Below are 19,061 nucleotides of genomic sequence, written 5' to 3' on the forward strand. Positions count from 1 at the left end.
TGGTCCTATGCTCTTCTGAGATATCATTGTTGTTGTTTGCCGTTGAGCCCATCTTCGAGCGTTGGGATCTTTGGGTCTGGGAATAATGATTACTCGGCCCCACGGTGGGCGCCAATTGTACCTGTATGGATATTGGGGGCTGAATAATGTTGGTCCACGTCGATACAAGGTGTCTGCTCCGCTCTTAATTGCTTGTCCTTCGAGTTTCCTTCTTCCTCGCGTGCCTCGGTCGGCCGGTGGGGGTACCTGCGATTGTGCTCCGACGCTCAAGTCAGTAATCTCTCTCAGTGAGAATCCTTAATAATCTGAAAAAACATACCTTTCTCTCTTTCTTTCTCTTCTTTTGTATGTTCCCCTTGGGCTTGGGCCCTCTGGGTCGTTAGTGGTTCGCGACGTGTTTTGTGGTTTTTGGATCGTGTTAGATGGTTTCCTGGGATCTAGGGGATGTTCCCGAAAATCCAGGGAGTGTTCACGTGTGTTTGTTGTTCAGTGGGAATTGTAACCGTTTGTCCCACGCGTAACCACGTTAATTAATTAGATAATTTTAATTCGAACCATGCGGTCGTCCGATGCCGACCGGTACAATAATAATTTATTAAAATATATTAATTTAATAATTTTAGATTTATAGTGTAAGTTTTTATCCATAGCATTACTACACATATTTTTGTTATTGAAGATAACATTATCGACAAACTTATGGATGAAAGTTCTAAGCGTAATTTATTGGCAATTTTTTTTTTTTTAATTGGCCATTTTGTAAAGAATATTCTGTCAAACTTATAGTAGAATATGAAATGGCTACCATGGTTATTATTTTAATGTATTTAATCCATCACTAATTTTTGTTGGTAGTATATAAGATGAGAACACCAAAAGTGAATGTTTTCCTTAAACTGAGGGTCGGTTTAACATTAATAAAGTGCATGACAACGTTGAAGTCGTAAGAAGTGTCTTGAAATCCAACCTTTACTGATTAATTGGACCACAAACTTTCCTTCTTAAGGAGAAAACCAAGTTGAATGAAGTGATAATAAAATATTATTAATTAAAGAGAGAAAGGGAATTTGCATTGCTGTAAAACCTATAGTACTAGTAACATTCTTGTAAATAAATTATTCACATAACTTACGCTTTGTTTAATATAAAATTATTTTTGTATTAATTCAATCTTTGATGAAAAACCATACTTTCTATCATTTGAATTTTTAATAAATAAATAATCTATAAAAGTATCCGAGGTCTTTAATTTTTTTCTCGATTTTCTTAAAATGGGTAAATGTTTTTCCCCCCAAATAGATAAATCTTAATGCGAAATTCAAATTTAATAAAAAATCTCGTCAACTCCGTGTACAATTTTTTTTAAAAAAAATATACGAATACAATTTCAAAATATTATAATATATTTTAATATATAAAATTTATAAAAAAAACAACCAAAAAGGTATTTAGAAAACACTATTTCAGTTAAAAATCGTATTTCACTTTACATTTTCTTACATTATAATTTAAATTAATATATTACGATTTCTTATATTATAATATAAATTAATATATAATAATTTAATGTACATTTTTTAGTATTTAAATTTAAAAAAATAATAGGAAATTAAATAAGTTTAATTTACTATTATAACTTTTTTTCTATATAATTAAAGAAAATTAAGTTTTTAAAAAATATATTTTAACTAATTTTTTTTATTATATATAATTAAAGTGTGAGTGAATTTTTATTATACATGATTAAAAAATTAAATATAATTTTTGGTTTTTAATACATTAAAATTATTTTGAATTCTTAATAAATCTTAAATAACCAAAAAAAAAATTAATCAGAAAGTTGGAGCAGATAATAGAATCGAAAATGAATATTTTAAAAATATCAAAATTTGACATTAACTGAAAGCATACCAATATTGGCATGACAATATAATTGTATACGTAATAAAATAGAAAAATCATTATTCAATCACTTTCAAATAAATCAATTCAATGTTCAAGATTACAATAGAGCAAATTCACATATCGTAGTAAAATGTAGATTATAGTCCCATCTGTTTAAATTCAAATCGTATTTTGCTTATATGATTTTTTTTATTTTTTAAAATTTGTGCATACAGTTGATGAGTTTTCTTTGTTAAATTTGTCGTATTAATCATTCATCTATTTTGAAGAATTTTTGTTTGACAATTTTAAAAATATGAAAAAAAAAATACATCACTTTGAGTAAAAAAAAACTATATCTAACAAATTTATCAATATTCTTAACAATTATCTTTTTAACCATTAAAGGGAAAATACTTTTTTCTTTTTTATCTATATAATAGAAAAAAATCATTCCTTCCATGTATTTTTTTTAAAAAAATTTCTCCCATTTACTTTTTCCATCATCATCTAAAAATACAGCTTCACATAAATTCTGTTCTGACTTGCTCTCTTTTATAAGAAACGTGGTAATCAGTTTTTTTTTTTAAAAAAAAGTAAAGTCAATAATGCAAAGCAAGATTGTGAGGATTCTTGACTAAATTAGTCGTGATTCTAGAATTTTCCCGATTTCAAAATCAACATTATTTATTATTATTATTTTGGTAAAGTCGCAACGGTTTTTAACTTTTATTTGCCGACTGGCGGCTAAACGTCAGTTTTTGATTAATTTAAGTTTTTTTTTTCTAAAAAATCAGTTATATAGTTTGAACAAAATTTGATCTCCTATTACATATCAATTATTGTCCAAACAAGCCACTTAGGCACACATTGGTCAAAGTATGTAAATTTTTTGGATAGACTACTTAATTGATACTTCAAATTAAATTGAATTAGTTTGAATTTTGACTGCATAAGATTTGTCGTCAAGTTGTCAACCAAATCAATCGAATTTAATCTTAATTAATTATAATATTGAATTTATGGAATTTATAATTTATAAATTCAATGATTCTTAATGAAATTAATAATACACTTTTGGTATTATTTATTTTTATATATAAGATTTTATATATAGTTATATAATTCTTCTATTATTGTGCTCACGTAAGTCAATTATAATATAAATATTATTTTTCAACGATATAATTATATATGAACATTTGTTTTGGATAAATTTATGCATTTTTTTAAAACAGAATTATGTATGTTTCTTATATTTGGATTCAATTGATCTCAATTAAACTAAACTAACTTGGTCTTGTAAGAATAAAGAACGTACTTATACAATATGAAAAGAGGAGGTGAATTAGTTTCAAAGATCTTTTAAAAAAAAACAATTATTCTAAATCTTAACCACATATTATTAGATTTTAGAAGAAATCTTTCACGAGTCAAGAAGAGGAAAGAACAATAAAAAAAAAACTGCTGCTGAAGGAAATAAACAAAGAAATACAAGAAATTTTTGTGCTCTTTGTTAGAAGTGATCTGAATCGGCTCAGCACGTGTTCTTAGAGTGTGAATTTGCAATACAGGTATGGAACTGGTGTTTTAGATGGATTGGAATTATGTTTGTACAACAAAAAATCCCCAGGGACCATTTTGAGAGCTTCTATTTGATGCAGATGAATTATAAACAAAATTTTGTGTGGAAAGGTGTATGGGCAGCTATAGTATGGAGCATTTGAGATCAAAGGAACATAACTATCTTTAAACAAGATAGTGTTGATACAAAGGAAATATTTCATATGGCTCAACTTAAAACTTTGTTATGGTTGAGGTATAGAATGAAGTCCTTTAGTTATTGTTTCTCTGATTGGCTTTTAAATCCTATCTTGTGCATTAAAAGCTTATAGTAGATGGAAGGAGTATAGGGAAGTAGTCAAGGTGAAAGGAAGATAGGTTAATGGTGGTAGGGTATGAGGGGTTATGAAGGAGGGATGGGTGATGCGTAATATAGAATCATTTCTAAGATTGTTACAACCGTTTTTTATCAATTTGTATTACTAATATCTTAGCTAAAAGCTAGGAAAGGTTTTTCTGGTTGAAACAGGGTATCCTGGTTTGCGTGGACAGAATGATGCAAAATGGGAACTTATGGTCAATTGTTGTGCTGGAAGATTTTGAGCTACTATTATCTTATTTTGATGCTGATTTTGGTAATAATGTTAGGTAGAGCTGGTGCAAAATTTACACCTGTCTACACCAGTTTGAGATCAATTAGTTGTAGGTTTTTGACATCTAAAGTTTCAGAACTGTTGGATATTTGACTTTGCTCTATATCACAAGGGGGTTGTAACCTTATGATTGTGTATATGGGTTGGATTATCCCTGAAGTAACCCTCTAATTTAATTTATTAATTGCTGATAAAAAAAAGTTTTATTCTCTCCTAATCTACATTCAATTTTAATTTTATTATACAACTCTTGACAAACTAGATACACACTATTCATAAGCAATATGCAACAAATTCAAGATTATGAAATTTCTTGAATACCTATAAAAATATAACCAGATGTAGAAACCTACTAAGTAAATACACCAAAACCTATGCAAAAACTAAAACAACTAATGAGACAATGTATTAGAGAGAGAGAGACATCACTTGAAGTGTGATTAATTTCAAAAATAATAAGAGCAAAAACAAACTTCTCCTTCAAAACTTGTAGATGTCATTTGGTTCAACAAAGCTCATTTTTTATTAATTTAGTTCAAATAATACTTCTAAAAAAGAGTGAATCTTCAAGAAATTATTGAAAACGGTTTAGAGAATTTTCCTTTTTCTAGGCTCAAGCGAGGACAAAAAGCACCAAGTTCAAAAAGAAATTCATTTCTTTAACGTCCCTGCACATAGCCGAACTGTACGGTATAGTGGCCCTATAGACCCGAGCACCAGGAGCGTGCAAAGGGCTCAGAATTAAATTCGGAAAAAAATCATTTCATTAGCATTCCATCATTTAGTCGGTATATACGATTCAGTGAGCTCTCAATTTCCGAACACAAAAAGCATGTAAAGATTTAGAATTAAATTCAGAAAATAAAACTTTATTTCTTTAACGTTTCGACACTTAACTAGTCCATACGGTATAGATCATGTATGATTAGAGGACCATTTTTAAAAAATAGGAGAAACCATCAACTTTGTTGAATACCCATGCCCAAAATCTAAATTTGAGATGAAAAAACACGTCAATTGTATGCACCTCTCCTTTGAATATAGTGTTGCTTACATGAATCCAAATCAACCATAGTGATAGTGAAGTAAAGCAAATAAATCACCCAAGTCTTTCTCTTTTCCTTAATAAAGTGACACTGTAGGAAATTATTATTGTCGTTGTGTGTTGAAAATCTCACATCAACTAGAGATAAAAATATTTTACCGATTTTATAAGGTTGAGTTAAACTTAAAGTTTAAATCTTAATATGATATCAGTGTCATTTAAAGGTTATTCTATAAAAAAATTGTTGAACTTATTAGGTCACTTGCTATCGAACCGTTATATAAATGGATGCAAATCTCACTTTATAAAGTGTACTTAATAATAATATATGTGACACCTTGAAAACAAATTAGGAAGAGCATGGACTATAAGTTGGTAATTATTTCTTCCTTTTTATACTCAAGAAACCTACATTATGATTTTTTTGTGTGAAGAAATTTTCTCTGGTATCCCTAATTGATATATGTTATAATGTAAAATCAAGTTTTTATTTAAAAAATATAGTTTAATAACTCTTAAATGATATACAATTCTGTGATTAATTTAAAAATAAATATATATAATAAAAGATAAATTTAAAATTAAATAATATTAAAATAATAATATTAAAAATTATAATATAATTTATATTTAAAGAAAATAAAAAACTCCAACACAAACTCCCCCACAAACTTTTAAGTCCAGCCACTGTCCACTACCAAACTATGTACGAATTTCAATGGCCCTTGATTTCAGTTTTGCTTAATTTCATTTTCAAGCACGTGAGTCAAAGAGTAGAATGAGCCTATTTAGAAAGGTGATGGACGGGGGTAGTTAATTCAAATATTTAACAGAACATAATACAGGTACGATGAACATGTGGAAACACTTTAAAGATCATTGGAATTGTGTCCGTGTCACTAACTTTTTAGGTTTCGATAACTGTGTTGTTTGTTTGTGTAGGCAGAGGATCTAGTGAAATTGGTCATGTTTTGTTGGTTCCGTTAGTCACCAAATTAATTAATCAACATCGTCATCATTGTCCAATGGTGATGCAATACTATTCCTGAATCTACTCACTCTACAATCTACATCAATGCAAAGGAAAAGAAATAAAAAAATGAAGTGCGAAAGAGAGAGTTAAAATTATTTATTGAAACGAATGGAAAGATTTTGCAGATAAATAATGAGCCACTTGCTTAAACCTGCATTAGGGCCTACTGTGGTCTATGCCTTTTTTTTTATTAAAGCCCACTTTCGCATTAGAATGTGCCCTGTATTCTTGTTTATGATGCATTAGATACATGATTATATCAAAGAAAAGGAACCACATACATGAATTCATACTTCACACTTTTATCTTTTAACGCTCATGATTAACTTTTACCTTACAATTTTAACTACAAATTCCTTTATATTCTAAAGTTAGAAGTTAAAGTTTTGATAATTAATTAAATACTAATTTAAAAGTTAAGTTAAAAATTTAAAATTTATTTAAAATTTTAATAATTTTTTAGTTTATAAAATAATATTTAATTTAATTAATATAATAACTAATTATATTTTATTTAATAATTAATTTTTATTTAATGATATTCTAATAGTATTTTCCATGTGAATCTTCGTATTTTCGATCTTACTGAGTCTAGCTGCTTTTCTAGTTCGTTTGGATTCTGCACCCTATCAATCTCACGAAGCCAAGTCTTTCTCCCCTCGAATTCAGTTTCTTGGCTATGAACACTTTCTCTACTCTTTCTTTCCTATCTCTTGAAAACTTTTCACGTATATATTCACCAAAATTAGTGGGAAAATGAGAGAAGAAAAAGAATCTGTAATAATATATATATATATATATATATATATATATATATATATATTTCTAAAACCTTCACATCACGATTTTTATGCAACTTCAAAGTTGTGAAAAGCATATTTTTCTATATGTATTATTTTTGGCTTCTTCTTCCATTACCGAGTTGTAAATAAGAATAAAATAGAGTAATAAATTATTTATATAATAAAACTACCGTAAATAATATTAAAGAAATAATAAATTATCAAATTATACGTAATTATTATATGCAATATTGTAATACGATACCTAATTATATGCAATAATTTAATAATGATAGAATATCATGATGAGTGGATCTATCTAATTAGATTGTAATTTGAAAAGAGAAAATTTTCCTACACTAATATATATTTTCTAATAAAGTGATGTAAATACACATAATAAAAACATCTTCTTTCTTCTTACATACAATTTTCTTATAAATAATATTTTTATCTTTAAATTATATTTTAGATGAATCAAAATATTTTATATGTACTAAAATTTTAACTAAACTATAATAAAAATATTAACAAAGATGAATCAAACTAAGCGTAAACAGTGGTTTTTGAAAGAAAAAAGAAAGAAAGGTAGCGCATAGCAGGAAAAAAAAAAGTTCTGCATAGTGCGTGCCAAATATTTTATATGGCAGATATAAATTTCCCGATGCAGACATCGTTTTGTCTTATATTAATCAAAAGTAATACTGTAACAAATATGGTACTGCACATAACCCTCCAACTTGTAATTTTTTGTTTATTTAAAGGTAATAACTGAAGAATTAGTAGGATGGTTTATAGCACATGCTTCAATATATAGGATTGTCAGAATCGAAATTGGGTGCAAGATTGTGGATACATGCAAGGTATTGAGCAGTTGTTTCATCGTATACATATACCTAGTTGTTGCACCTATGCACTAGTGTCAAAGGGAGCTTTTGCTTTTTGAAATGAAATTGTGGACTTCGCCAGATTTAGACCTAAATCTATGAACCATGCAATACCACCCAAATGAATGAATCTGTATCTGGACGCTCTACACAAACGCGCAGCCTCTCGTCATCATCTCATCACTCTATATCAAATTGAATCCTTTTCAAAGTTCGAGAATGATGCATGCACCTGTGTAATTGCCACTTTTTGATTTTCCAATTCATACTGTTAGAGTATATATGTAACAGCACCCGCTCATAAATTGGTTGGTTCGCAATCACAATTAATTTGTCTGAACTTGGCTGCTATAAGTTCACCAAGACTGAGTCAAAAAGGTAATAAGCACTAATCCTATATTGAAGGCTCTCTAGTCTTAATCATCTTCATGTTTGTCACAGTTAACTTTTCAAAACTATGGCAGAGGCGTTGTGCCATGAAGACAACCAGCACTTCGAGCATTGGATATGATAACGGAGCTTACAGCAACCAGGCACACACATATACTTGTAAGTATAATCAACAAACTTGAAGAGTTATTCTAATTTTCTTTGTTCTGTTCTGTTTCTTCTAGAATGTTTCTATGATAAACCCTGTCAGATATTTCAAAGAATGAAGACAGGACTAGGAGGATTAAAAAGCTGGTTTATCTTTGTATTCTGATTGTACTGTTAGTTTATATTTATTGTTTTTTTTTTATCAGTAAAGAATAATGAAAGTAAATGAGTCATTTCAAAAAGTGTTTTTACAAATATCAAAACAAAAGTCTAACATCTAGTATAAACTTAAAGATGTAACATAACATATAACAACCTTAGGCTTCCTCATATAATTAGATTAGAGAAAACTCAACAAACCAGAACCAAAATACAAACTTCTCCAACACCAAAAACCAGCAAATCAGATGGCACAAAGCTGCTTATTGTTATTGTTGTCGATCCTGCACTGCAGCCACTGTATGTATATGAAGTAGAAAACCTGGTTATTGATTCCTTCATTCAAAATTTCCTGCACATATGCCTGAGTAGTCAGTTATAATGGCATGCTGTTTAATGAGTTTCAAAGCATAGGAATGTTTTAACATGAACTACAATTGGAAGAAATACTTTTGTAGATTCCAAAAAATCCACATCGGGTCTAACTACTTTTATAGGGGAGTTGTATCTTGACAATCCAAGTTACAAAGATGTGTTATTTGAAGCTGGAAAAGAGGTATAATATATGAAATTTTTCTTGCATGAATTGGGTCATGTTCAAGAATGTTCTCCATTGTGACAACCAAAGTGCAATCCACCAAACTAAGAATCCTACATTTCATTCTCGAACAAAGCACATTGATTATCGTTATCATTGGATATGAAATGATTTGGAGGATGGAGAGTTGTACCTAGAGAAGGTTCATACAAATGCAACTAGTCTGACATGTTGATCAAGGAAATTTCTGCTAAGAAGCTAACAGATTGTTGTAGGGGAGCTGGATTATTGATACCCCTTAATTAAGTTGGGAAGAAGAAAATTTGTTGGGACTTATAAAAAAAATATTAACCCTTTTTTGAATGCAATGAGCCTAATCAAAGCATTAGATTTGAGGTCAAAATAAGAAAGTTTAAGTGCAATGAGAGAACACCTAATGAAAATTTGTGTTGAGTTTAGGTGTCATGAATTCTCTCCCACTGCGCTATTGTTGAAAAATTATGCTCTAGGTGCAAAATTCTTATTTTGATTAAGTTATGATTATTAGGTGTTATGATTGTTGAACTAGGAAAAATTCATTAAGTTCCAGATTTTTTATCAGCAAGAAAAGAATATATAAATAGAGGTATTTCAGGAATACCTTAACCCTTATACAAGAGACAAAAAATACCCAGATTTAAGCAAACCTTCTCTTCCCTACCTTACCTCCAATCTCTTACATACATCCAATAGTTGACCCACGCTTCTCTAACCAATATTATTTTTAATAGATTTCATACACATCAATGGTTCCAGACACCAATCAGAATAGGAAAAACATGATAATCGTACCTTCAAGGTTATTAATGACCAAGCTTTCAGCTGCGCCATCGTAAAATTTCGGTATGATCTATGCGTTCGTTTTTTAAAATCTTGTTATTTCTTTGTTTCCACAATTCCCCTATAACTATCCACACACACATGCATATCTGATTAACAACTTCACTTTGCTCAATCATCCTAAACTGAGAAAAATGCATTTCGGCTCCTGGTGTACCATCAATGTCATGCACACCCACTCATAACATTTTGACCAAACAAGCCAAGCTACTCGACATGTACAAAAGAGGTGAGACATTGTTTCCTCTCACCACACATATTACAAACACCGTTTTCCACAATTATCCCCTTTTTCACCAGGTTAACTTTCGATACTATCTTATCCTCCAACACTCTCCAAGCAATAAAATGAGTTGATGGTTGTGCCTTATTCCTCCCCGCCTCATACATAGTAACACCTTCAACCTGCCCTTCACCTTTCAACACTCTGTAAGCTGATTGAAACTGTAAACTTTGTGGATTCCCTATCTCTCCAAACCACGAGTCCGCTTTTTCTTCATTTAAGCTTTTCCTTCCCAACAACATTATCAGTTGTTGCTCCTGTTCCTTTTACCATTCAAACAAACACCTTCTCCATCCTATCTTCCACATCCATTCAAGATTATTATTTCATTCTCCACCTTGCCTCAGCTTGGTTTCCCTGCAAGAACAAATTAGGATTTAGTTGCAGATCTCTTCTATTATTTTAAGTTTTGTTTGATTAGGTGTTATGTTTGGATTCTATATTCCTTCTTAAATCAAATTTCCTCTTTGGTCATGTTGATTGTGTAGGATCAGTTTTTGGGCATTAGGACCAACTTCTACAAAAGACCTATGCTGATGGGTTATGCCATTCTTTATCTTATGGCTTATCTTTAAATCTTTTATGTTTTAATTTCTAAAATAATTTGAAATGTTAGTTTTAATTCTTATAAAATTTATTATGTATATTCATTTCAAAATGCGTTTTTGAAAAGAAAAAATATATTCTGTGATGAGATATGTTAGAGGAAAAAAAAAGTAAAAATAATTCTTTTTATGTAACAAAAGTAAGTAGAACCGTCAACCTTTCTTCTTAAATTGTTTTAGAGTCTTGATATATTGACATTGTCCACACTATAACACACATTTGACACTGCAGACGTGGCAATGATGTGACATAGTAAATAAGGTAGTAGCGCTAATGAGCAGTGAGACGCGAGCTTTAAAATATGGTAAAAATGAATATATTATACTGGTTCTTAGTAACAACCAGTGTAATATATATTTTTTTTACTTAGAATGACCTATATTACACTAGTTAAGTCATCTAACTGGTGTAATATATGGCTCATATTCAAAAGCTTTTTGAATTTTTTTTCATGAAGAGCGGGTGACCATAAACGTCACAAAAGTGACCACTTACAGGCACACGGGTAACCAGTTTTGCGTGTGTGCCATTACATGTGGAGGAACCTGTAGCTAGGTAACCAGTTGTGATAGGGTGTGTGTCAAGTTCTGCCATGGGTGTAATATATGGCCCATATTCAAAAACTTTTTGAATTTTTTCATGAATTGTGGGTGGCCATAAACATCATAGAAGTGACCACTTACGAGCACACAGGTAACCATTTTTTCGTGTGCCAGTACGTACATGTGGAGAAACCTGTGGTTGGGTAACCAGTTCTGGTAGGGTGGGTGTCCAGTTCTGCCATGGGTAACCATGTGGTTAGCCGAAAGGGTTGTAATGACGAAATTGAAAGTGATTACGGAGTAAGAGTGAGTTTTTAATGTTGTGGGGGTGATGCAAAAGTAATTCCTAGCTCATTTGAGATAGTTGATGTTGTGAAGAGTTGGTGGCCATAAACATAACACAGGTGGCCACTTACACACACAGGTAACCACTTTAGCTGTGACAGTAGGTCTGTAGGAAGCTATGCCATATATTGCAGTGGTTGGGTCAAGTAATTGGTGTAATATAGGGTCAGTTCTGATTGATGAGTGAAGTCAATGATGTTGAGCACTTGAACAAAAAACAAAAAAGCAACGACAACCGCACAAGAAAGACGTTTACACTACAAGAAAATCACTAAATAGAAACCGATTTTAGAGACAAAAAATAATTAGTTGCTATAGTGACTAAATTAGAGACCGTTTTAGAAACTAAAAATATTATTGGTTTCTAAATTAGTTTCTATTATTGATGAATAATTTCTAAATTGGTATCTAATTACCTACCAAGGTTTTTGCTACCAAATTTAGAATCTAAATAATTGGTAGTTAAAACCTTGGTACCTAATTAGATACCAAATTAGAAACTATTTATCAATATTAGAAACTGATTTAGAAACCAAAAAAAAAATAGTTTCTAAAACGGTCTCTAATTTAGTCACTATAGTAACTAATTATTTTTTGTCTCTAAAATTGATTTCTATTTAATAATTTTCTTGTAGTGTTATGGTCTGTGTTTCTCGCTGCTTCTTTGTCTCTCCCTTCGACGAGTTCGTTGCTTCTTTCTTCCTTTCGTTCCAAACTCTCTCGCTTTTGCACTCGCACTCAAACACTAAACTCATACACTTATACAAAATTACTCTCAATGACACATCACTTCCATCAAAATTACAAAAAATCCTACTACCACATTCTTACGTCTATGATGTCAAATTTGTAGAAGGAGTTAATAAAACATTTTCGATTGTTTTATTTCCTTTCACTAGATAAAATAATAAACAACAATTATAATACACTCATTTTTTTTCCTTATCCCTATTTTCAATCATATTTTTCTCTTTTGTTATATTTGTTACTTTTTTTCTCTTTTTCCTCGTATTTCTCTGTTTACGCGCCCAGAAATAGGATGTACCTTAATCATTACTCAGTACAATAAATAGTTTTTTTAATAGCAGTACAATAAGTAGTAATAAAAATATTAGCATTTAAGTCGAGGATTTAAAATGTATTCTTAGGGGAACTAATTATAAATGTATGTACCCAAAAAGTAATTATAAATATGATAATATATAATAAATATTAAACTCTCTTTAAGTAATTTCGTTTTCTGAGACGGAAACAATAATAACTGTTACCTTTTGTCTTGACTGTGGGATTTGGACTTGAAACTTACTCTCTTCTATCTTCTTCCGCCTCCTTTAAACCCTATTCCTCACTACAAACCAGGATACCCTTAATATTTTTCCCTCAAAACTAAGTCAAATTAATGATGCGAATTTATTTCGTTTAACGTTTTCAGGAAAATATTTCTGGAACAACAGAAACAGTGTTGGACTAAGAGGTATGTTTGTTTTTTGTTCGTTCATTTTTTTGTTGATTCTGTCAGGTATTTCAGGAAATGGAATAATTTCATCATCGTAAAGAGGACATAGCATTCTTTTTTGTTGCATATCTGGAGGAATTGGAATGACCTACTGATTCAAATTTTGAGAATCGGTAATATTGGGGTTTCATTGATTATTCTTTGCGTTATTTTGAATGTATAGTTTCTTACAGGCATAATGCTTAGTATACTCAGCAGTAAAATAGCAACTTCTGAATCAATAAATATACTTAAGATTTGCCTTAAAATTTTCTTCCAATATTACACAACTGTTTGAGAAATCTGGTGCTTATAACGTTATAAACGTCAGTTTTATTCTGTGGTCTAGTATTCTTATTTCTGAGTAAAATGTTACTATGCCCTTGTTTAATTCATGAAGCTATACTGTTATATATTACTTCTTGAGATCTAGATCATAAGAGAGAAAATGATTAGATGTGAGTGCTCAACATAACTGCAGGATTTAGCTGAAACATGTATAGGTATGGGTGCTATTTGCTGATAAAAAAAAATGTATAGGTATGGGTTGGTTTGTTCCTACCATTTCTTTATAAGATTTGGAGTATTCCTCAGATATTTTATTTTAATTAAATTTATTTTTTACTGATAAAAGCTAGAAATAATTTAAGTTGAACATCTTCCAAATCAGTAACAAGTTATACGCCCAAGTCTGCTGACAAGTAGAATGCATAAATATGAAGCTTGAGATCTATTTGTCTTTCTGGATACAAGTATTGAATTACAAAGTGCTGCTAAAGAAATGTATATACAGAATTGGTTCTTATTGCAGTGATGGCCTATTTCAGAAATATTTTCTTATTTTCCTTTATTTTCTATTTAAAGATTTATTACAAATTTATGAAAATAAGATTTTCTCCATTATGTATACTTCAGCTGAAAATAATGAAGTTTCGCTTTTTGTTATTTTATGTTTTTTGTGGTGTTATGAACGGAATACACTGTTGGGGGGTCATATGTGTTTGTTGAAAATGATAAATCACTGTGTTCATATATTCAGACACAATATTTTGAGTTTCTTAATTCGATAGACTTTTAGGTTTCCTGCGTTACACTTGAAGTATTCAATGAGTTTAAGAACATTTGTTTGTAGTATTATACTTTCTGGTTACAGTGATTGCAAAATCCTCATTGAATTGATTGACCACAATTTACAAAGTTTAAGGGACAAGGATATTAGATATAACACAAAAGGCCCCTAAAATCATTAGTAAATTACTCGATTCTATCTGGATATAAATCTTTAATTAATTGTATCTGTGATGTGTTATGATTATATCACATATGTTAGATAAACAAATTATTTTTAACCTTTTGTTTTGCTTTTAGAAAGGCTTGAGAAATCACTGGTCTGAATGGTAAAAGCAATTTCAATATGTTTCAATCAAATCTTTCTCTCCCAATTACTATCTAAAAAGTGCTATATACGGAAAGAAAGTTGAGAAAACATGGTATGTGATTTGGTTTGTTGTGATTTGGACTGAAGTCTAGTTACATATAGGAAAAACACCATTTTCGACAATAAGGTTTCTGCTACTCATGCTCTATAATTGATACTATAAGTCTTAGTAGTGGTGCAATAGGATGAAAGGTTTTTTCTGCATGAGTGGATAGTGACTTTATTAGAATTCTTGAGATGGGTGTTGAAATATGAATCATGATAAGAGGGGCATCGAAAATGTAGGTGCCAGCATAAATTTGCGGGCAGAATGAATTCAGGTTCAACCAAATAGGAGAGTCGACAAAATTTAATTCACTTTTGCTGCAGTAAAGATTCAATTGATCAATCACTGACTATTATAACATTTTGTTAAAAGATCAAATAATACATTTAGGGATTTTCTAAGTGGAAACCATCACAGAAGAATTGGCACTGGACTTGTATATTAAAGAGAGGTCATAACAGATACACACTCCCTACCTGGAAATTGTTGATTATGTAAAAAGGCCAAAAACAAGAAGGAAAAAGAAACAAAAGAATAGTGAGCAAGATTTAGTTGAAGTGGCTAGGGCTTGCACTTTGATCAGATATGGTTAGAAGTTGCTCTAGGTAGTCAACTCCCAAATCTTCTAACACCACCACATTTGAATTTGATTTCTCTTTCCCTTTACACTTTTTAGCTTTTGATAAGTATTTTTGCTTGCAGTGCCTCTCCTTGAGTGCAAGTGCAGGAGAGCACCCACTGAAGCAGCTATATTGTATCTCTTGCAAAGATTCTTTAACCCTTTTGACAGGAAAATTGAGTACAGCATTATGGCCTCTCATGGAAAATGCAGCTTGGTCATAAGCTAATGCAGCAGCTTCTGCACTGTCAAAGGTTCCAAGCCAAACCCTTGTGCCCCTTCTGGTTGTATCTCGGATTTCTGCAGCAAATTTCCCCCAAGGCCTTTTCCTCACACCTATGTATGACCTTTCCCTATTCTGCTCTTGAGACTCCACCACCAATTGCTTTGCCTCGTTGTGGTTTCCTTCTGTTGGTGCTGTGGAGAAGTCAACCATGTCGAAGGAAAGAGAATCGTGTAGAGGGTCAAGAACATCATTGGTTGACAATGATTGGAACAAAATTTCTGAAGGCTCTTGCATCTCCATGATCATGTCCCAATATGGGCTCTGAAAGAAAGGAGAAGTCATGTTACTAGCTAGGCTTGTAGGCAACTAACTGTGGTCTCTTTCTTCGTCTTCTTTCTCCTCTTGACTTCAATTTATTTGCCTCAGACCAAAGTACAGATTCTTGCTCCAATATTAATTTGATTTGTTTAATTCAGGGATTATATCATTTATCCAAAGCTATTAAATAATATCATTCAAAATATTTAATTTAATATGCCCATTTTGTTTTGTTTATCGTTTAATTGATTCCTCATACATGTTCCAATCTGGGTTCTGAAAAAAATAGGCAAAGTCGTATAAGGCAACTGTTTTCTGTCGGTTCATCATCTTTCCATTTTTGCCTTTAATTTATTTGGCTGCAAACCCCATCATAGATGAGTGTTAAAATATTAAGCTACAACAAAATGTACAGATCATTTTTAAAATTTAGTGTCGATGTATATGAGACATTAGGTTAAACTGTCTTTGATTCAACACAAAATATTTATAATTTTTTAATAATATATAATATATACAATTATTATAAATTTCATAATATATAAAAATATTTCAAAAAATATTAAAATTGGCTAAGATAACTTTAATATTATTAAATATATTTTAAAAAATATTAAATTCACTTTAACCAATTCTAATAATATTATATATATTTTACTAATTACAAATATGTATAAAAGATATTAAAATCATTTTAACCTATTTTAATGATATTAAATATATTTTTAAAAATCAATTCTAATAATATTAAATATAATTTAATAATAAAAATATCTTAAGAAAAGATAGTATATTGGTTTAGTCGACCCTAATAATATTAAATGTTTTAATTTTTAAATTTTAAATTTTAAATTTTAAATTTTGTAAAACAAATGAATATTAGTGTTGGTTAAGTAGAAGTTTTTATATTTATGGTTACTAATATTAATATCTTCAATATTTATTAAAGTTGGTGTCAGTTAAGCATTGTTATGAATTTGTATGTCATTGTGACAATACGAATGTAAATTTTTTTTTAATCCAAATGTCTAAATTTAAAGATCACAAATCTCATAATTTTCGTCTCTCAATTCGTATATAAATCTCCTCACACTCATCTCTTTCATCCGCACTTATCTTTTTCATCTACACTCATCTCTTTCATCCATGTACTTGTATGGACAAAGAGGGGTCTAGATAGTACCCGGAACTGGTTGTACAATTGTTGATGTGCCGGTAGCCTCCCTGCTCCTTCCTTCAAGTCTCCTCCTTTTATTATTGGTGTTAGGTCGTGGACTTCAAAAAGGTACTTCCCGCTCAAGTAAGTACTCTATGTAAAGAGTGTATATTGTAAAACTGATTAAAGCGTACATTACACCTCCGCAAGAGAGAATACACGTATGAAAATGAGTAAGGTACTAAATAAATTAGTAGGCACATGTTTCATTAATTATATTCAATTGTCTTTAACTTATGCATGTTTGGTCAATTCAATTTTATTTAGATGATTGAATGATGATATATATTTATCAACTCACGAAGAATTCATTGTTGAAAAAGTTTGATAATCAACATGCTTCCTTTTGCTGATAAAAAAAACATGCTTCCTTTTACTATTTTTATTGCCTAGTTTATTTTCTTCTAAACAAACTCAACCCATTTATTATATTATTAATAATTTAAATTAGGTACAGTTTGAAAAATTATTAATTTTCTTCGGTGTTGTTAGGAATATTTTTTCCTTAATTTATCCCTATATCACACGTATTTTGACAGTCAATTGCTTCTTGCACTACAAGAAAATCATGAAATAGAAACCAATTTTTAAAGACCAAAATAATTAGTTGTAATAGTTACTAAATTAAAAACTATTTTAGAAACTAAACAAAATTTTGGTTTTTAAATTAGTTTTTATTATTGTTAAATAGTTTCTAAATTGGTATCTAATTAGTTACCAATGTTTTAACTACTAATTATAAATTTTTTAGTTTCTAAAATTGTATCTAATTTAGTTACTATTGCAACTAATTATTATTTTTGTCTCTAAAAATTGGTTTCTATTTCATGATTTTATTGTAGTGTTGCTTTCTTGTTTTTTCCCTTATCATGTTTCTTGCACTACAAGAAAATCATCAAATAGAAACCAATTTTTAAAGACCAAAATAATTAGTTGTAATAGTTACTAAATTAAAAACTATTTTAGAAACTAAACAAAATTTTGGTTTCTAAATTAGTTTTTATTATTGTTAAATAGTTTCTAAATTGGTATCTAATTAGTTACCAATGTTTTAACTACTAATTATAAATTTTTTAGTTTCTAAAATGGTATCTAATTTAGTTACTATTGCAACTAATTATTATTTTTGTCTCTAAAAATTGGTCTCTATTTCATGATTTTATTGTAATGTTGTTTTCTTGTTTTTTCCCTTATCATGTTTTGAAGGTAATTTTTCCCTTATCATGTTTTGAAGGTGAAAAATCAGACCCATTCGTCAAATAAATCAAAGATTAAATGGAGGCTGGTAATTTTGTATTATTGTGAATTCATTTTTTATGAATAATATTAGCAATAAAATTTGTTCTTACTATTCCAATCATAAAACAACAAAATATATTTTCCATTACTGAAAAAAAATTGTTAAATAATACAAAAGAAAATGTAGAAAGAGTTTGAAATAAAATAAGTAAGTGAGTGTGTGATGAAGTTTTTGGTTTGTATAATTGTTTAGTTTTTTAGCATTCCCAGCGCAGCAGGAAGAGGATCTAGCCAACTTGTCATGTCTTTCTTCTCTTTGTCTTCATTCTTTCTTGCTTCTCCAAATTATCATCCACGCCGTCATATGCATTAAATATCGCTGAACCAAAAAATTTCTTGTTCTATATAATAATATCTTGCTTCTGGACACCATATGCATTTCTTTTACAACATTATGCAAGGAATAATGCACACGTGAACATTCACACTATTTTAGACAAATAAATTTTTACAATTTGAATCCTTCATTATACTAGTATCTACTGTTTAATGGAGTAATTAATACGAACAATGATTTCAATAATTTATAATAATTACGAAGAATATTACATTTTTTTACATAATACATAATATTATTGAAAGAAAAACTAATTACCTATCATTTTACAAATTAAAACTATTTTTTTTTACTTTTTCCTATTTTAAAAATGTTATTGTATGATTCTTTT

At 29.8% G+C, this 19,061-nt stretch overlaps 1 protein-coding gene across 1 annotated transcript; it reads right to left on the reverse strand.

Annotated features, from left to right (window-relative positions):
- Positions 1-15,137: 15,137 nt before the first annotated feature.
- LOC137829997 (ethylene-response factor C3-like) lies at positions 15,138-16,084 on the reverse strand. The gene has a single exon (XM_068637060.1). The coding sequence runs from the start codon at positions 15,900-15,902 to the stop codon at positions 15,264-15,266; it is 639 nt and encodes a 212-aa protein (XP_068493161.1). The 5' UTR covers positions 15,903-16,084; the 3' UTR covers positions 15,138-15,263.
- Positions 16,085-19,061: the final 2,977 nt, after the last annotated feature.

Source organism: Phaseolus vulgaris, chromosome 7, assembly GCF_000499845.2.
Source record: "Phaseolus vulgaris cultivar G19833 chromosome 7, P. vulgaris v2.0, whole genome shotgun sequence".
In the NCBI taxonomy this organism is placed as follows: Eukaryota; Viridiplantae; Streptophyta; class Magnoliopsida; order Fabales; family Fabaceae; genus Phaseolus; species Phaseolus vulgaris.